General features: G+C 42.6%; 1 protein-coding gene across 1 annotated transcript in view; it reads left to right on the top strand.

The window, feature by feature from the left end:
- The window catches only part of LOC142767432 (uncharacterized), a 299,364-nt gene that overhangs the window by 147,110 nt on the left and 130,878 nt on the right, over positions 1-21,376 (top strand). The window contains exon 3 of the mRNA XM_075869083.1: positions 14,381-14,434. Within this exon, the coding sequence (XP_075725198.1) occupies positions 14,381-14,434 (54 nt within the window). The remainder of the gene's footprint in view (positions 1-14,380; positions 14,435-21,376) is intronic.

Here is a 21,376-nt window from a genome sequence, read left to right as displayed (position 1 = left end):
GAAAGAAGGAAGGAAGGAAGGAAGGAAGGAAGGAAGGAAGGAAGGAAGGAAGGAAGGAAGGAAGGAAGGAAGGAAGGAACAAGAGGTTGAAGGCGGTGAGGTTAACCAGCAGAATCGAAAGTTGGGCTAGTTGGATATGCATGGTATAACTATCATTTAAAGCGCACGAAAAGTGCGCTTTAAATGATATCCAAAGCGCATATCCAAAGCGCACGAAGTGTCCTCTCTTTATGTCTGTTTTTCGTGCGCTTTAAATGATAGAGGTTAACCAGAATGACATCGGGTTGGCTACCTTGCACTGGGAAATTAGGGAAGGGGACAAGAATAATAGCGTAGCGGGGGACGCATTACTTTCCGCAAAGATATGACTTATGGCGTAGTAGCTATCCTGTTTGAAGTATGAACTTCGAACACTATTCACCTTTCCTTATCGAGAAGCTGCGCTTAGAATTCTTATGAGATGGTGAATAGCCGGTGAAACGAAGGGTCAATTGAGGTAACCCACTAGAGTCGGTACGAAAAGGTCAATCCACTTCCGATGAAAAAAAAATAAAGGTCGGACACTCCTTCACAAATTGAAGACGGTCAGAGCCACTTACAATCACGAATAACCTATAGGCCACTGCATGCACCCGTCTCTCCGAAGTAGTGCATCATTCCTGCCAACACTGGACGATCACGACAAACAGGTAGCGTTAGTGGGAGAGCGGTTCGTTTGATGAGGCGATCAATAGGCGCTGTTGCGATGCCAGCGGCAACGTCTTGGCGACGGCGTTGTTTGGGAGCTTCACGCAAAAAACTGAAGTAAGCGGAGAGATATGCACAGAACGAGCTTTTCTTTTACCTTGTATCTTCACGCGATGAATTCCAGAATGTGTCTGTATGTAATTATGTATTTATAATGGCCGGATAATAACACCACAGGTACGCGGACGTAATAACACGCAATACTAACGTATATAGACTGACAGTGGTGTCGTAGTCTTGACTGAGTCGTAACAACGAATCTCTCAGTAACAATTTACATCAGCAACAATGTCAGCAAAAGGTTGACACTGACATTGTTTTGACATCACGCTAACGGTAAAACTTTTTATACGCATGCAATCAGAAGAACAAACAAAGCAAGAAATAAAGGCAGGAGATCTGGCAGGAATATAGACACAATGTCCAAGTGGCACTCCTTCAACAGGAGATATATACGACTATATATGGCTACGAATGAGCCTATTCTTTCTCACTCCTCACAATTTTATCATTTTGCTTAACATTTTTTTATTTCTTTTCGTTTTAGTTCCACAAATTAAATTCATCCTTGCGCTTAGCCACGCCACTACTCTCACATCGAGATCATTGATCGTTGTTTCATTATAAGGCATTTATGCAGGTGTATTATTCGACTGATACACATGAACAGGCACGAATAGGGTCCATACAGGGAACTACTGCACATTGGTGCACTCTTGATGAGGTTAATTACTGCACGCTCAATCGTTTTCCAGTGCTGTTAGGAAACTTAGTTGTCATAAGGAAAACGATCATAGTTTCACACTTGTAAGCCCGGACAAATGCTTACATCATCTTATGAACCTCATTTCTTGTCCAACCCGCCAACATAATCACGACATATATGACACATAGTGAACACTTATCTCAGAATGATGTGCTGATGTGCACTGAATGGCCCGTACAGCAGATAGCGTAAACGCTTTTGAACTTGAAGCGTAGTGTGTGTCCCAGTTGAAGCGACGTAGGCAATAGACCACAGTTTTTTGTTTTTGTTATTTTGTGCCCCAACCTCGCCTCACGGACGCAGCGCTGTCGTCTAAGAGAGGAAGAACGTCGTCCGCGCGGGGAAGTAATCACGGCAATAACCTTTCGTAAAGTTGAAATGTCGTCTTCTTCTAGTGTTACTAGAGCACAAACTTTGGGCGGAGAGGTCTTTGATTCTTCCTCCCTTTCGTTCTTTCTTTGTTGTTTTGTTTCTCAACTCGCGCTTACATTCCAACTCGCCAAGGACGGTAACAATGTCTATGTAAAATGATACCGTTTCGCTGGCGCTGCTTCTGGCGCCACTAAAAACTTTTTTCCGTGGAGCTTATGTGGCTTTTCACTGTGATATTTAGGTCCACTATAGTAGGAAAGTCCGCGCTATGCTGCTGGTCCTTTGCGATAAAATGATTTAGAGCGAGACACAGGTGTGATGCGGATCATCATCATCATCATCAACATCATTGTCATCATCATCATCATGATCATCGTCATCATCATCGTCATCATCATCATCATCTTCATCATCATCATCATCATCAGCCTGACTATGCCATATACTGCAGGACAAAAGCCTCTCCCATGTTCCGCCAGTTAACTCGGTCCTGTGCTTGCTGCTGCCAATTTATACCCGCAAACTTCTTAATCTCATCTGCCCACCTAACCTTTTGTCTCCCCCGAACCCACTTGCCTTCTCTGGGAATCCAGTTAGTTACCCTTAATGACCAGCGGTTATCCTGTCTACGCGCTACATGCCCGGCCCATGTCCATTTACTCTTCTTGATTTCAACTATGATATCAACCCCCGTTTGTTCCCTAATTCACTCTGCTCTCTTCTTACCTCTTAAGGTTACACCTACCATTTTTCTTTCCATTGCTTGCTGCGTGGTGCTCAATTTAAGCTGAACCCTCTTTGTAAGTCTCCATGTTTTGGCTCCGTTGCTAAGTACCGGCAAAACGCAGTTGTTGTATACCTTCTTTTTGAGGCATAGTGGCAATCCACCTGTCATAATTTGAGAGTGCTTGCCAAATGTACTCCACCCCATTCTTATTCTTCTAGTTTCTTCAATATCGTGGTTCGGCTCTGCGGTTACTACCTGTCCCATGTAGACATAGTCTTTTACAACTTCAAGTGCACTATTGATGCGGATATAAAGGTTGAAAACTGCTTAATACACTCAATTTATGAGGTATGAAAAAAATCCTCGCGTTCTTTACGTTGAAACTGATATGAAACTTTGGAGGTCTGGGAATATTTATGTAGCTCGAAACCTTACGTCAGTTTGGGCAGAACTCGCAAAAGCAAAATTCTGGGCCTTTACACATTTCGGACATAGACTGTCACGTGATAAGACGTATGTATTTTACTAAACCAACATGTTTTATTAAAAGGCCATAATTCTGATTAGTTGCAAGATGCTTCGAAAAACAATTTTCGAAGAAATATTTTCATTGCAGATGTTCAGAAAGCGTAGTTGTCTTCTGAAAAAAAATACTCTTTCCCCACACCAGCGGGATTCTTCCATACATAAAAACTAACTTAACCTAAACAGTGCTAGTGATGTCCAATTCCACGTAAAGGTTGCCTATTTCGGGTTAATTAAATTTTCTATTTTTTGTAGAATCATCAGGTTGCACCTAGTAGTATAGTCATTCTAGCACGCACCAATCACAGCGATAGACGCACGTTCGCCGGGTAATGAAGTGTCTAAATGCTAATGAAGCTATTATCGAGCCAAAGCTAGATTAACCTTCTTTCACACCTCTTACGGCAGTACGTCTCAATGCGATACTTTTTTTTTCTGTAATGAACTTCTCCAGATTTCGGGAAAAGGTTCTAGCTTCGCGACGGTAACTTGCCACACCACACTGTACCATGACCTACACAAGGAACGCGAGCCTGTATTGCTGAAACTAGAGGGGTGCCTTGCGGTGGCCATTGTCAGCTTGTTAAGCGACTCGGGAAGTCGACTACGAAATTGAGAACTCGTTAGTATTCATCGTGCTACTCATTGTGCAAATCGACGTCTTGACTGTAACGGTTGATCAACAGTGCGTTCACTCTGAACTTCGTCAGACAGACTTGTAATCTGATCGAAAAGGTCGGAGAGAACTTTATAAGTGCGTTCGTGGTTTTCGCCAATGCCACGTGCACTGATTGGTTACCATTCGATGAACACTGCAGTCATGAATCAGTTACCAGATCCACTGAAGCTCAGCTGAAGATTAATTTAGTCCAAGGCACACAGATTGCTGCAGTGATAGTGGAGTTCAGGTTTCCGTATAACTGGTATGTTTTGACTAGTCCAAGTCTTCACGGTGACGAAGTTTAACTTGTTGGTTTCCATTATATTTCTGAACAGCGCTGAGAGGCTCAATTGAACATGTTGTTTACTTATACGGATTTATTTTACTATTTTCTTCCGTTTCATTACCACATGCTTCTGAAAGCTTTGGGAGCGTGCTTACTTGAAAAGAGAGAGAGAGAGAGAAAGAACCTGTTAGAACTTCATGCACTGGTATTAATTGTTTTATTTTCTATTTACTGTGAATCTGCTTATGAAAAGTTAGACTATTTGCAATGAAAAAAAATTGTCCGAAAATTAATCAACAAATCTATATTGCTTTAAGCTAAGAAATACAAACTTTCGCATGCTCGACTCCTAAAGAAGCATTCAGAAAATTTGTCTACTTCATCCATTTGCCATCAGAGAGCCTGAAACGAAACCGCATATCTTTCATTTCTGCCTCTATTTCAAAGCTTCATTTCTGTGGCACTCGACCAATCAGAAGAGGGAGTGGCGCACTGTGGTGCAATATGGCTCATCGTTTTGTGGACAAGCGTTTAAACACTCGCATACTTTCTACTGAAAAGTTACGTTCTAAGTGGCTTCACGAAGAATAAGAAGCTGGCGGATTTTTCGCCTTTTTGCTCGCTCGATTGCACCCCAATAATTCGAGTAATTTGAAAAGTACTCTTCAAAAAAAAAAGATCGAGTGATAATCGTGTGTTTTTGTCACTTGGAAATATATATATTCAGTCCCAAGTTACTTTGTGTATTAAGCCTTAAACCAAAAGATCTTGTGGCCCTGTTCTTGCCCAATCCCCATTTGTGGGTGTGCGCCAGTATTGCAAGGATCATCATCATCATGTGCCGCAGATAATAGGTTATCAAGGATAAGTTTTTGTAGTCGTTTAGAGCATTGGATGACTAATTTCTTTATACTATTCGCATTATGTAACGCCTGGTTGTTCGTTTGCTGTTCTGAAACGCCCTGTTACTCATAACAGGGCGATTCTGTTCCCGACATCAAGCCTGCCTTGGGCAAGCACCGGCGTAGCTCAGTAGTAGAATACTGGGGCGACACCCAACGGCCCCGGATTCGAGCTCCACTGCGTCATTGATACTAAGTTTGTTTTTTTTTGATAATTTTGCGTGATGTGGTTACGGACACCAGCAGCGGCGGCGGCGGAGAACCACGGCGCTGCGCCAGACCCAAGTTGTGATCTTATAACAGGTTTCGCTATAGAACATTGGGAAAATGACAGAACACGTGGGGAGACACAATTATTATTTACTCGCAACCTGAGTCAGCGCTGCATTCTGCGGTCTGTCCGAAGGCATTCTCTTCATTGCCCTCTTTCATCAATTCAAAAACATTTCATTACACTTTAAGCACTAAACAAAATAATCTGGCCTCTGGTATTGATAATCTTGCGATAAGACTGATTGCACGCTGGTAGTATATCGCTTGTCTTAGTGCTTAAGACAAGGAAAACGGGAAATATATGGGACCACTGTTCACTGTTATGCAAATCACTCGGTTGGGAACCGCGCCTAAAGGCCCGACGTATGCTCGTTGCCCGTATACTAAATCGTCAAACGGCATAGTTGGAGCGATCGTCTCTGCCTAAATCTCGGAACTTTGTTGCAGAGGATAAATCTGAAGAGCCAGGAAGCTTTTTTTGAAGAATGCAGGCGTTTGTTGAGCATGTAGCAACGAAGGACTTTAAGCGCGTAAGGCAGAGTGATGGAAGGCTATAAAGAGTGATAGAAAGTGGGATTAAGGGAGAGAGAAAGAGAGAGAGAGAGAGAGAGAGAGAGAGAGAGGAAGAGAGAGCAATTTGATGGAGGATAAAAAAGTTGGAGAGATGGAAAGTACGTAATAATACACAAGAGGAAACGAGGCACACTAAAGAAAATGATCATAATGTGGATAAAGACAGTTGATGGTAGATATAAGCGAAATGCTCGATGGTATACTAGGGCACACTAAAAATAAAGTACAAAGGTAAAGAAACAATAAAATGTCCTCAGAGTGAGAGACTGATCAGGGAGGATTCTTACAAGTAAAATATGATGTCGAAAAAGATAAAAGAACGTAGTTTGCGACATAAAAAGTAAAAAAAGAGCAATAGAGACAGTGAGGTAAATATAAAACCAGATAAAATGAAATAATAAACAACTCAACGCATAAGCCCCCCGTAGATGGTTAAGAAGCCAGGTTGAAATGTGACGGTCAGGTGTTCATGACGAGCTGGCATCTATTGAACCGCCGTGTGCGGTAGCTTTGTCATTTGCATAATAACACATTCAGCGGACGCGTCTTTTGAACTTTTCGCTTGATGACGCATGCTGTCCGCGACAGTGAATCAGTGGCTAAGGTGTTCGGCTATTGACCCGAAGGAGGCGGGTTCAATTCCTGCCAAGGCGCTCGCATCGGTAGAGACCCGTGAAAATGGCAGAAACCAGTGTATTTTGCTATGTCAGTGAAAGTGACCGAAATCACCGCAGCCCTCCGCAAAGGCGCCCCTCATAATCACATCGTGGTTTCGGGACGCCAAACTCCAGATGTTATCATTACGATTTATGCTGCGGCACGCATTATTACTAATTATATGTGCTGACAAAACCAGTATAGAAATCACTGAAAACGTGGGGACCCTTCAAGGTGGCGTGTGCGGGCCTTGATTTTTGATTATTGTAGCTGCTGTTCATAGACAGTCTGAAATTTCTCGCCTGTTTGCTATATACAACTTCGCCTCACATGAAATTGTTAAATAAAATGTTGAAAGAAGGCCCAGTTTTCTACACTTTTCTGACTGATTGTTTGTTTTTGGGCTATTTTCTTTTATCCGCTATAAAATCAGTGTAGGCGCGGGGTTCAGTAAACCGGTCACGCAGAGAGCAATCCGCATAGAGGCGAGCACTTGGCGCCAGGTCCCATGTTGAGCGAAATTGGCCGCAGTTTGTTTTTACTGTAGCAAGGGTGCGTCTATCTAACCACGATTGCGTAACCGATCTGAACTCTGTGCTTGTATTCGGGCCCTTTTGTGTAGAAATAAATAAGTGCGACATTTCAGGCTGTTCTTTGTTTTGTAAAAGAAAATAGCCTGGAGCTGCTCGTCATACTCTTTGCTGCTTTTATTTACTTCATTGCTCGCTCCTGGGTACCGTTTATACGCAGCTTTCAAATATAATACCAGAATTTCGGAATACCAAAACACTCATATTTGAAGCACTTGGGTCATCGCTGGGTACAGTCGGCGCTCTTTCTCTGCCTTCACTGAAATTCATATGACTTATAACTGAAATTCTTTTTGCTGGAGAGCCCAGAAACGTATACGTCGATGCGAGTTTTATGCTGCAGATAACACTACCCAGAAGTAACCTATATGAATGTTTGGTAGACGCCTGTTTGTGGTAGCGTTTCACTATACACTTCCTATTTAAGGTCAAGGCATTTGCTTACTTATCTTCTTTTTCAAGTAAAATGCGAAGCACTTGCGCGCGCTTAGAAATATCACAACTCTGATATATTTGCTGCAAAACATTAGTATATATACATATATACCCAATGACAACACAAAAGATTCATAGAAATCGTAAAATATACAGGAAGGTGGCTGAACTGCACTGCTTATTCAACGAGGTCGGGCTCCAATGTATACAGCTCGCCATTTCACCGTGAGCTGTAGTTATTGGTTCCCCGCTGTGTTGAATAAACAGTCCACAATTCAGCCAGTTTCGTTTCCTCTTTGCCGTTCGTCATGACTGTTTATTTTGCCATGAGATATACTTCCTAAACAGTTTTTGAAAGGATCGATGGAGTGATAAGTAATTTAACTGTAGGGGTTTAGCGACCCAAAACCACAATATGATTATGACAAACGCGGTAGTGGAGGGCTCCAGAAGTTTCGCCCACCTGCGGTTCATCAATAAGCATTTAAAAATGGCTCCGTATCTGCATGTATTACTGCAAATGTCGTCGAAAGACGATAGGCTTGCGTGTGGATAGGGTGAACAAAACGTTTGTTTGATGTTTTCTGCGCGAGAAAATTGGTTAATGGTATTTTGGAAGCGCTGCGTTAGACAGTCTCGATCCGTGCAGCGAAGGTGAACGAGCGCATCGAGGCAAGTTAGACGCGAGCGCCATTTGGAAGTTATCTTCGAAAACGAAGGAAGGTGTGCGCGCCCACGCAGAAAGATGCGTACATGTCTAGCAGGCGATAAGGTGTAGAACGCAAAGCCACGGGCAGGTGCCACCACCGTGTCGTTTTAGGAAAGCGTCAGAAACACCTGCCTTTTTGAGCATCGCGTTGCGCTGTCAGCGCAACGTGATAAACTCTACGGTCCTTACAATTACTTTTATGTGCCTTCTCTAGTATAAAAGCACACATAAAAAACATCGGCGTGTTGTTATGGTGGCTCAGATATGCGCAATAATTGCTTTTTAATTGACAATCCACAAGTATGAACGCTAGAACATGAGCAATATTAGTGGGCGCTGCGGTTGGGGTTGGTCATTTGACACACCGTTTGGTTCCATTAGAGGGATCGTTACCGCAGACAAAGAGACAACAGTACAGGCAGACAGGAAGACAGACAGACCGAAATTTTGGCTTCGAAGGTATCCAAGAAAGACTATCGTATTTAAAAATATAAGTACACGAGCCTCAATCATTCTCTCCACCATCAAAAATGCGGCCACCGCGGGCGGCTTTCAATGCCATGATCTAAGGAAGAGTAGTTGAGCACCGCAAGCGCTAAACTACCGTGGTATGAGTCGCGAAAGCATTTGGAATCTTTAGGACGTCTTCGTGACATCAATGTAACGTCAAACAACATAACCTCTCATGGCGACCCCATCTCGTAATATGGCTGCAGGATCAAAGCTGGATATATGCCACAGGCACTGCAGAAACGTGAAACCTGAGGACAGGAAATGCGGGCAGTGATAGATCAATGTTGTTTTTCTTTTTACAGGAATGTGCCCATCCGCTATCAAAAACGCCCACGCTGAGAATCCTTATTGTCCAACTACACTCAAAAGAAATCGCCCAATGGCGCGGCATTGCAGGTCAAGATTCAGTGCCCCTATACACGGGGGGGGGGGGGGGGTGAACAGTTGTGCAGCTGAGAACGCCTCTGATCTCTGAAGGTAGGGGCCACCCACGGGTGCAGAAACTTTTGAGGCGAGGTATCAATACAATTGACTAACACGAAAAAAGAATAAGAGGAAGATGATCTTAGGTAAAGGCATTTGGAACTGCGTCGCTTTTTCTAGATTTCACTGTTTTATTGATTTCACTGTTTTATTGATTTCACTGTTTTATAGTTTTTCTAGATTTCACTGTTTTATTGAAATTTTGTTTACACATTACTGTACATGCTCAGTGGTCAGGATGTCAACGAAGGTTCTATTCTTTTCGCGTGCTGCACAACGTTTCTCGCACATTCAGTCGCTGTGCGAAATGCTTCGCGGCATCGAAAAACGAGCACTCTGACAATTTCCTCCTTTGCTTAAGCCACCGTCAAGTTGTCAGCATGCCGTCGCGCATCTCGCCCTCGCGGACAAAAGTTATTGCGTGTCGTGCAGGGAAAGTGGAGCGCGAGGTGTAGTGTTACGAAAATTCCTGTGCATACGTAGGTGGCTTATACTACGTATGCTGGTGTAAGCGTGTCATTTTTTGTTTGTGCACTGTGTGTGAGTTTCCGTTCGTGCGCATTACTGTATTGTTTTCTGTTTGAGTGGCTGTGCTGCTCGATACGACCACCTTCTCACCACGCCTTGCTCACTGATGAAAAAGATGGGGCCCGCTTTGCGTTTCGTCTACCGAGAAACTGCCCACGTTCCTTTGAGCTCCGGCGGCTTGTCACCATTTTCTTTGCCTTTCCTCTGCTATCTCCCATGCTATCAGTTTCCGTCGCACATTCCTCTATCCCTGAAAGCAAGCACTCGTTCTATATTCCTCTGAGTGACAGTCGCCAGCCTGCTTCGCTCTTATTCTACCATTTTTTGTCATCTTGTAAATGTTCCTTGGGCATCAGATTGTGAGGAAAACAACACGTTTTTGTTCGTGGCATGCTTCTGTTGTCTCAAGGCACGCTTTTCTGGCGTTTTCAAGGCACACTCTTTTTCCTAGAGATCTACGGCGTTATTCTTAGAGAAGGGATTTGTAGCTTCCGGCAACAAGGCCCAGAAAGTGGTTGCGAGCGAAATCTGCAAAGAAGTTCTTTGCAGATATCCCATTTCACGACATGTCGCCATATGCTGTCAGTGGTATGAGTGAAGCGGTGTACGCTTAGAAACATTCTATCAAAAAGATGTATTCCCCTATTAGGGAGCATACGGATAGCTACGACAAACTGGAATAGATGTGCGTCATTGTTGTAGACGGCAGTGGGGGCTAGACGTGCTGCTGAAGTAGTAGCTGTTTTTTTTTTGTTATGCTCATTCTTCACATCTAGGGCCATCTCACGTAATCGACAAAGGGAGACGCTGTGGTTACGATACCAGGCTTTTGGACCGAAAGAAGCGGTTGCAATACTGTCCCTTTTACTATATTGATGGAGGTGTAGAGGTTGAGGAATCGTGTAGTGCTCGGGGGCAGCTTTTGAAGCAACTACGCCGCTCGTGACGTCATGTGAGAAGGCGGTTCATATTGAGCTTTGGGCTGGGCGGAGTGTACGCGAGGCGATGTTACTACAAGTGCTTAATTGAGTATGTTGATGGCACCTATAGTGCTGTTTACAAACATGAAAGAAGTATTTATTTTAGTGGGAGAGCCATACGACTAGGCAGAATTACGTATACCTTCACAAAGTTAGTACTAAGCGAAAAGAGTGACACATACATAATCTTCTCTTTTATCTGTCACATTGGCTGCGGCGGCTGCATTTCCGATAGAGGCGGAAATGTTGTAGGCCCGTGTGCTCTGATTTGGGTGCACGTTAAAGAGCCCTAGGTGGTCGAAATTTCCGGAGCCCTCCACTACGGCATCTCTCATAATCATATGGTGGTTTTGAGACGTTAAAACCTTCATATCAATCAATCTGTCATATTGTACTTTTACTCATATATGTACAACTTGTGCGTAATCCATCTTAGTTATTTATTCAGCTGTGTTTTACTCTTAACTGTTTCACATTGGTCATCAATATGTGAAGACTCAATGGTTGCGCTCTTGAGCCTCATTGTGCCCTCACGCTAATAGACACGCCTTCATCATTGCCCCTATTTTTATGTATCAGTAAAAAATATTCACGAAGCGCACCCTCGTAATCGGCACACGACTGCAAAAACGCACTGAACTGAAGGTTCATTTAATTGACTCTTCAGCGTCGTATCATCTCGTATGGCCACGTTTGTCATACAATTGTCTTACCCACTTTCCAAGGCCCCTATTTCACTCTGTTGCAGAGAAAATGAAAGAAGGACTACAGTCAAAAGCATAAAGAAAGCAAGAAGCGTACTTCTTCGAAAGGTGATTTCAACATCCCTTTCAATTTAAATCCTTTCATCATGCAGCGAGCGACGTTGAACGCAGCCTACGCAAGCTAATACGCAAAGAACACTGTTTCCTTTTCCGCCTTTTCATTGATTGATCAGTCGTGTTGTGCGAACGGGAAAGAAGAAAAACAATAGCTTCAAAAACGAAAGAGACATAAGGGAATGTTGTGATGGAATATGAAACGCGTGTGTATTGCGTAAGTAAGCGAGCCTTCAACACATTTGTGAGCAAGCTCATAATTTTAATTGGCTCGGCATATAAAAAAAAGTTCCTGAGTGTAAAGCCCGAAATTGGGGAGCTCGAATGACATACGAGGAGTTAAAGCAATGCTAAATACCTCGATATATATATATATATATATATATATATATATATATATATATATATATATATATATATATATATATATATATATATATATATATATTTTAGCATACCATCTTTGAGTACGGTTGTTGCGAGCATTTTTTCAAAATACGCGCAAAGATTGTTCTTACATGTTCCTTACTCAGAAAGTTAACAAAAGCTACACATTTTTCATTCAGGAAGTTGCACTGAAAAAGTTCACTTGGGCGCGAACCTTCTTAGAACAGATTTTTTTCTACATATGCAATTGTACCTTGAAGCTTTGTGCCTCGCTACAGCCACCGTTATTTTACAGACAGCGAGAAGTACATGTGCAGATTTCAAAGGTTTCGGCTGCTTCTTTTTCAAGGTAAAATATAGGGCAAGCTTATATTATCACTTTTATTTTCGTCTTACTATATATGCTACTTTGTTAACAAACTGCAATCATACTGCCCATAATTCTCTTCTCGCTCAGATTTATCAGGTCAAAGTATACATGTTTGTGTAACCCTTTGACAGACCAACACCTTGATTATCAAAGGGCAATGTTGATAGAAAGAGTTACCCTGCATGTATCCTGGAGTAGCGAGAATCGGTTTGCGAAAACTATTGATTGATATGCGGGGTTTAACGTCCCCAAACCAATATATGATTACGAGAGACGCCGTAGGGGAGGGCTCCGGAAATTTCGACCACCTGGGAATCTTTAACGTGCACCTAATTCTGAGCACACGGGCCTACAACACTTCCGCCCCCTTCGGAAATGCAGCCGCTGCAGCCAGGATTTGATCCCACGACCTGTGGGTCAGCAGCCGAGTATTTTAGCCACTAGACCACCGCGGCGGGGCGGTTTCCGAAAAATAATCTACACTCATACTTGGTTGCTGTCCACAAGTGACACGGCTACCTATACATTCACCTTGAAGGACTCGAGGACAAAAACTTTCTCGTATTTGTTCTGATTTCATTGCCCAGGTCTACGCCAGAACAATTTTATGCACGCATTTGTGAATCTCATGGTATATTTTCAGTTTACTTTGTATAGTTTATTCCGTGAACATGCATGGCATTTTGCTATAGCGTACGACGCCCCGCAGTGGACATTGCTTTCAGCACTGAATACCCCACTGCACCTTGCGTCTAATTCAGAGTGAATACTCTGCATTTAGTTTAAACCATGAATTGCGGCGTATTTCATTAATTTGGGAGAGATTTTTAACTCATAATTTAACAAGATGGGAACATATTGCTTGCAGTCAAGTTGCATGGTTCATTGTTCAGTTTTTATGGCCCATAAACATAATTTATTTCGTATGTAATCTAATATATGTTACTACTACACCGTTTAGTGTAGATCCACCCATGTACTATTTACTCTCAACGTCGCCTCCATTCATTCCAAAATTTATGGCAGTCATTTGTTTTCGTGTACTGACACACATAGGTGCAAATATATGGCTAACATCACAAACAAGCGGATATAATATTTTGTCATTACTTTAGATTCCTCCAACTTTAACCCTACAATGCTCTGTCAATGGTTTACGTTTACTAAATGCATGAGAACATTTGTAGCAACCTTTATTACTTCGTATAGTGGCAGACGTATTCGCAGGCAGCATCTTCTTTCGCAAGTCATTTGCTTTTCCCTCCTAGGCTGTGCCATAAATAACGACCTCTCGGCATTGCAAAACTGGCCAGCGCGCAGCCTTCAGCACCGTAACATTGCTTTCACAATTCATAGAAATTGAGCTTTTGCGAATCTCTTTTGACAGCAGCTTTGCCATCCGCGCTTTTAGAATCTATTGCGATGAACGAAAAAGGAATAAAATTTACGCGGAGGCCCGCCCGCGTAATGACATTTTGCATTTAAAACAGCAAGCTTTGTAATAAACCAAAAGCCATAAACTTTTGGGCGGCACTGATAAACTGAGAGAAAAACAGCATGATCTTTGCGTATCTGGGTCAGTCGTGAAATATTCGTGCCTTTTTTTGTGTGACTGGTTATTTATGTGAGCAGTAGGCCACATCAATGGAGGCTTTGAAGTTCTCACCATTATCTCCGGGAGGTTGTGATGCAACCAAAACCAACGAGTGATCACCATATTATCGTAGCACAACGCGGAGCATGTTTTTTTCGGGAAAATGCAGGTAAAAGAACAGTACCCTATATTTTTATAACGGTAACGTTGGTTAAGATCTCGCACGATAAATAATGTAACATATGAGTTTGCTAAAAAAATAAAGAAAAGTCATTTATGTGTTTTTGTTTTTTTTATTTGCCTTAGAACAGGAACACGCGTTTGGTTTATGCTGTTTACAGTAGTGCCGGATGCTACCGACATACTAAGCAACTAATGCCTCCCCCCCCCCCCCCAAGAAAAAGGGCCTCCCTAAAAGTTGCTATAGCTCTTGCGATAGATCCCAAAAAAAGCCTAAATTTGATGCATTTTTGTATTCTTGCAGATGCTTCTAATTATGACACAAAAGCCGTTAAAATGCAAAGTGAAGAAAAAAAAGGTATGTCTATTTGTTTTTGAAATTGAAAATACAGTAATAAATATAAGGTGATATAAAGGAAAATGAATATTTCCTCTTAAACATATTCTCCAGAGTAGGTCCTACTATTTCAGGTGCATATATTTAGTGCACAAAGTATTTAATCGGTCGGCTACCTGAGAATATACTGCTACCGTTAGTAAGCGTGACGAAAACAATATATATATATATATATATATATATATATTGCTCACACTTTCACCACGTAATGCGATTCAATTGTAACGAGGTTCATTGTGGGGTATAGTGCAGAAGCGATACGGAGAAAGAAAGAATGAACACACACGACCAGAGCTGCAACTATCCAGATGACAATGAAGCGCCTAATATATTCCTTCAATATATATTCTGAATAAGCCCAAAGAACTCGTCAAGCTGATTATGCAAGTGGATAGGAAGGCTATGTCCACTTCTTATATGCGGTACTTGCCACCTTAGTGTCGAAAGTAAATTTGTACTGGTATCTTTTAAGCATGATGTAGCGGAGACATTCGTTGGCAGCTAACTTACGTTAGCAAAACATTGTTAATCGGAAACTTTTTTCTGAGGAAATGGTCAACGAAAATTTAGTTGTGCTGATTCAATCAGGTTTTTACGGCCTAAATTCATGAGATGACAGTTTCGCGCAGGTTTTTGTTGTTTTTTGTCGTGTTTTGAGAAACATCAAGGCAAGAATTTTCAAAATTTTTTAAAAGTGTTTGGTTCCAGTGGACATGAATTGATGAAAAAAAATATTATTAGGTATTTCGACGCTGTTTGTATCTCATTGTTACAGCTTTTCGAACACTGCGAGCACACAGAGGGTGGCTGTCGAAGCCTTATGGAACAAATATCGAGAAGTTCTGCCCATGTACACAAATCTAATAAAGACAGATGTAGCATTAATTTTATCTTCTATGCTCATACGCGTGGTTTCGTAGTAAGTGTGACAAATATCATCAGCACTTAGAATAATGTAAACAATGTCCTTTCAACTTGAAGCTTTAGCGTAGCTTACGTGCATAAAAGTCGTGGTCCTTCACCGGTGGCATCCTCTGATGATCAATCATTGGAACGGTAGATCACTGGTTGTGCTGTGAAATTGGTTACAAATGCATGGATTCAAACGGCTTGAAACTTTCTAGCCAAAGTTTTGTTTGCAATTGAATCAACCAACCGGAAACCTGTGAGGAAGGCCATATTAAAGGACATTAAGAAATTATTTTCAGTCGTTTCATTTCCAGTTACTGCGACCTTTTTTGAGACAGGAATACCCGCACTTAGGCATGCGACAATGGTATTGTTGGCCGTGGTCAGTATACTCTCCTCCAAGCACTCACCGTGTCTGCTTTGCCGTTCTGGACGGGCTGAACGGGGCACGTCACCAGGTTGAGGGCAGCTGTAGCCGCCGACGCCGTCGCGTGTCCTCTGTTTGTTGTCCAGGGTGACGTGGTCGTGGTTTTGCTCTCCACACCGGCAATGGAGGTCGCGGGTTCGACCACTTTGCTCGGTGTGCTACCGGCGCTCGACGAAGTGTGCGTCGGGGAACCACTGTTTGACGGTTGCAAGTGGAGTCTCCAGCTGGGCGTCTTCGTGGGCGAGCCCTCGGACCAGGCGTGGGATTCGTTCTTCGAGCGAGTCAGGCTGCTTCGCCTGCTGCTTGGGAACAGTGCACCTGTGGACCGGACGTCGGGTACGATTCCCGCGGGTGCTGACGCCGAAGGCTTCGTGGTCGGACACTCACCAGGTTTCCCTGTCAACGACGCGATGCAGCTACGTCTTCTGGCGTGAAGCTCCGCGGACGCCATTGTTACGCGTTGTACAACTAAGCGTCCCGATGGCGTTCAACTCAACAAAGTAGCAAAAGGTTCTTAAGAAGCGTACCACGTAGTTCCTCGGTAACCACTTCGTCTGTTTCTTGAAGGGGTCACACTGTGAATATCCGTTGCAGTCTCTTTCTTCACTCAGTCCTTCGATGGACAAGTATAAGATGCTGTTTTGAGTGACCGATGGTAGAGATTTCCAAAAGCATTGTTTAATTTTTTCCTCAACTCTAACAGTGCCTCGTCTGTGCTGTGAAGCCCGTTCGCTGGATTGAACTCGCCGAGTTACGGGAAAGATAAGTCCGAAAATGCGGTTACCAAGTCTGGCAACTAGATAACGAAGATATTTCGAACTGTTTTATTGTCGGTGCCTCACATTTCAGCAGCGATCTTCAAGAGCTTCACTAACGAGGAAAGTCAACAAACACAACTGAGGCCATGCTACATGCGTTTGGTTGTTTCTTTCAAACAAAGAATGGTCCTGTGGCGCGGAAAAGACGTACGAAAAGTGCGCATGTCCCGAATTCCAAATATATTGGAAAGTAGACTTCGCGGAGAAAAACAAGGGTTATCGTCTATGCAGTGGACAGATAATGATTGTTAGACGTGGTAAGTTGTGTTACGTGGCTGCAATCAGAGTGCGTACTCGAAGAATTGCCGCCGGTTACTAAGTCCAAGTCATTCTAATCGTTTGTGTAGATGTAACCAATGAAAAGAACGGAACACCTCACTTTGTACGGTTGGTTTCCCTATCTAGCCGGAAGTAGTCGTTGAACACGCTGAGGAAACAATCCTCTCCTGCTTAGGATGCTCGTTTCAAATTCGAACACTTCACCTGGGCACGTGTGCCCCCTGTTTTTCTAGTGTTTTTTCTCAGATGGGAACTCGTCACAAAGTGACTTGACCGACGAGTCTACACTGCTCAGTGGTCTTTCAAATAATCAACCAAAGCTTTTTTTCTTTGTAATACAAAGAAACAGAATCAAGGCAATGGCTGCACTTGATGGCTTGGATGCACACTCACACACACTTCACTTTTCTGAACTACACCAACCGCGCAATGCTAGTTAGGCAGCTCCCAAGTTACAGAGACCTGTGAGATATCGGGAGAGACAAAATCGAATGTAGGCGCAGTCAGACTGAAATCGCCTGTTGACCTTTCAGGAAAACAGACACCGCTGGATCAACTTCCGGAACTTTCCAAGCAAGTAGCAGCGGACCCACACTGACGCAGCACAACACAGTTTAACTCGAGTCCTCTTTGCACGACGTCACGTTGTCAAAACAAATGGTGAATCAGGAGACTTTTCTTCTCGTGGTCAAACCAGCCGCTTCCGTTCTGTGGGGATGAACTTCAGCCAATTCTTCTCGCGTGTTTTGCCAGCCGACGTTCAGGCAGGCTACGAGAATTCACAGGCAAGACAAGCACCGAACACTTTTCGTGCCAGCGGACGAAAATTATTACGGCCACACCAAGCACAAGAGAGACAAGCGCAACAGGATTTGTCGTCGTCTTCGGCGAAAGCGTGATCGTCGGCTCTTTTTCCCGGGAGCGACGCACGACTGTGCTCTCCGCTCCTTCACTGGGACGCACTCTTCTTCCCTGGAGGCGATACAAGCTGCGCCCCGGCGGTGCTTTGTAAAGCGCCGCTCGTTGGCGACTGAGGCCTTCGATCTGGTCTCGCCACCGGAGTTACCGTCGCAATCGCGGCCCTCGCTTAGGGGCGCCACCACGGTGAGGCGCTAGCAACTCGATCCCTCTCATCCAAACCAGCCTGAAATTTTCTGCTGCCTTGTGTATATTTCTTTCCTTTCCTGTGGTGTGTCGCTTTCTTGTAAAGTAAGCACGCCTGCATCACCACCTTTATTTACAAAAATACAACCAAAATGCACTGTTGTAGAAAGATTAAAAAAGTGAATTGGGGCACTTCTTGCTTGTTGCGTCAATATATATATATATATATATATATATATATATATATATATATATATATATATATATATATATATATATATATATATATATATATATATATATATATATATATATTGATTTTTGGTATATATATAAAATAAGTGTCTAGTATAAAGCCAGACATGGTAAAAACTCAGGCTGAAAAAAATACAGTGGACTTTTTCAACCGCTTTTTGTTGTTGTTGAGACCTGCTGCAGGAAAGTAGTGATTGTTAAGTTGAATCAATCGTGAACACAGCCTCCCAACTCGACTTTTTTTTTTGCTGCATCATGTATGTAAACATCTTGTTGTGTTCCGGTACAGCATATGCTGGTATTTCCTGTGACTGCAGTGATTGTAAAATTCCTGAAGGACATTGTTTTTGTATATTCAACTTCAGACACACTAGGTTTTATTTTTTCTGAAATAGAACACCACTGAGTAAACAAATCCTACATTTCATCCTACATTTCATCCTACATTTCATCCCGAAGCCATCCTACATTTCATACCGCAGCGATCACCACTTCAAAGTTGGAATTACAAGCAGCCGTACAAACCTCCATTTTAATTCATTCGTGCCCAAAACAAGCACGGACTGGAATCACCTTCCCGCTTCCATCGCGTCCATCAGTGACCCAGCCAACTTCAAGAGTACCATAAACGCATACCCTTTTTAAACATGCTCCATTTGTTTGTACAGATCGTTACTTGTTGTTTCACCACTCCTCTCTGTAACGCCTTGTGCATTGAGAGAAAATAAATGAAATGAAATGAAATGAAATGAAATATTTTGGTTCACCCTATTTAAGATGGCATATTTTCTAGTCGCCGGCTGGTATGCCGATAATTCAGTGGCACACGACACATCCCTTAGCTCAGTGACCAAAATGTATTCTTGAACAAAACGTAGAAGAATAAAGAGCCGTTTTTCTATTTATGGCAGCTTTTTTTCGTACTTTGTTAGAGTGACGATATCCAAATGCTTTTGAGTGCTGTGACTACACGGTCTTACATGAACACTTCACAAAAATAAATAGTGAAACATATGCTCAAAGAGCTGACATCAGAAGCTCTTAGTATGGTGTAAAAAGAGCGTAGTGTTTCCCATTGTCAATTCGAAGGAACAAGTTAGAGACACAGCTTGTATAGACTGCCTTACTATGTCTCAGACTATCTGATACACAAGAGATGGAGACTAGCATGTCACTTAAAGTTGTTTTGTGCCATCAGCTGTATTGTAAAAAAAAACCTTTACCACTCATATTCTGCATAAACTTAGAAAGCGTCGTTATGCGCTACGGGTCTACTAAAAAATACTAAGGGTGCTACACACAGAAGGCCAACATCCATCACTTGAGATATCACGAATTAATAACCAAGGAACCTGGACATGATTTTGAACTTGTCGAGAGTATCGCAGCGCTTAAGGCCGGTACGACTCATTTGAGCTGCATAGTTTTTTTTTTACATTTTCTTGACGCACCTCAAATAACAGCTGCATGGGTGAGCGTTTTCTGTAGAGCTGTCTTTTCTGCCTCACGATGCTAACTGCGGAGAAGAGTGCTTGCAGAAAGGCACGTTTTCTCTTCGGCATTGACCGCAAGGTCGTGCCGTTTAGCACGCTTGTTACAGCACTGCAGTAGAAGGCGCATTTTCAGAACGCGTTCATCTTAAAGGGACACTAAAGAGAAAGCAATTTTCCTATTATTAGTATACTGTCCTTTCACAATTCCGAAATAATTGTGCCTCACCCCGAGAAGACGCTTGACAAGTGCGAAAATGCTGAAAAAGAAAATGATAGTGGTGTTGCTATCGAAGAAAAGTGCACTAATGTGACTTCCAGAAAAGCAAATAACCTTATTACCGTTCTTTCTGGATGCCACCATTGAACATTGAAAAAAAAACAGCCTGCACAAAAGGCTGTTACATCATTAGTTTTGACACTGATTTCTAACCCGTGCGTAGTTCGAAGTAGTTAAACCTGCAGCCCAATGTCAGCTGATGGGATCAGGGACCTAACGTACTAAGTTTCGGGACATTTGGTCAAGCCACTGTCAGCCAAATACGACATATACGCTTTATAAAGTAGGGCGTCACGTGCGTAGATTATGGAAGAAATACAAAAAGGTTACCTTGCCTTGAATATTTTTTCTATTATTGAGCGCTTGTTAAGAATAACGACATTGGAGTCCTCAAAGAACACTTTATCAATCCAAACCAATTCATTATTTCGCTTTAGCATGACTAAACATATCTCGTGTACCTTTTTGTTTTTTTTACCCATAAGAAGTCGACGACATGATGCCATCTTTGAGTGCTGTCATTTAAGGTAATATCATATATACAACAATTATTTAATATAATATCAGATATACAACAACAGAGTCGAATGTTACCGCGCTTTTCGAAAAAAACGCAATGCTAAAAAAGCTGGGACTTGGTTTTTTTCTTGATTTTCACTTTCAGTAAAAATCGAAAGTTTCGTAAAGTGGCATGTAAACCTCAAAACAGCGAGTTAAATCGGGTCGCTTTAGGCTCAATCTTGAGTAAGGCCATAAGCATACCTTTGGAAATAATTGAATCGGCTGAATAATTCTTCAAGTTTCAAGTTTATTTCCGCTATTAGAACAGAAAAATAAACATCGTACATGGTAGCTACACAAGAGGAGCTCCAAAAGCTCCAGGCTACAGTGGGACCTCCTCTTTGAAATTCTATAACAGCAATTACTTAGTTATCAGTAAGAGTGGCAAAACAGGAAAGGAGTGAATTGATAAAAATAACACAAACTCAGATACAAGCAAAGGAGCCCCGCCGCGGTGATCTAGTGGCTAAGGTACTCGGCTGCTGACCCGCAGATCACGGGATCCAATCCCGGCTGCGACGGCTGCATTTCCGATGGAGGCGGAGTTGTTGTAGGCCTGTGTGCTCAGATTTGGGCGCACGTTAAAGAACCCCAGTTGGTTGAAATTTCCGGAGCCCTCCACTACGGCGTCTCTCATAATCGTATGGTGGTTTTGGGTCGTTAAACCCCACATATCGAATCGATACAAGCAAAGAAAAGGAGTGCCATAAACATTATTACTGGAAGAAAAATATACATCGAGTAGTTAACTATACAGAAGTAGAATTGTTTTTTTAATAA

The sequence above is a fragment of the Rhipicephalus microplus genome, chromosome 7 (genome assembly GCF_043290135.1).
Source record: "Rhipicephalus microplus isolate Deutch F79 chromosome 7, USDA_Rmic, whole genome shotgun sequence".
In the NCBI taxonomy this organism is placed as follows: Eukaryota; Metazoa; Arthropoda; class Arachnida; order Ixodida; family Ixodidae; genus Rhipicephalus; species Rhipicephalus microplus.
The sequence above is the reverse complement of the archived record's forward strand: the minus strand, read 5'-3'. Positions and strand labels throughout refer to the sequence as shown.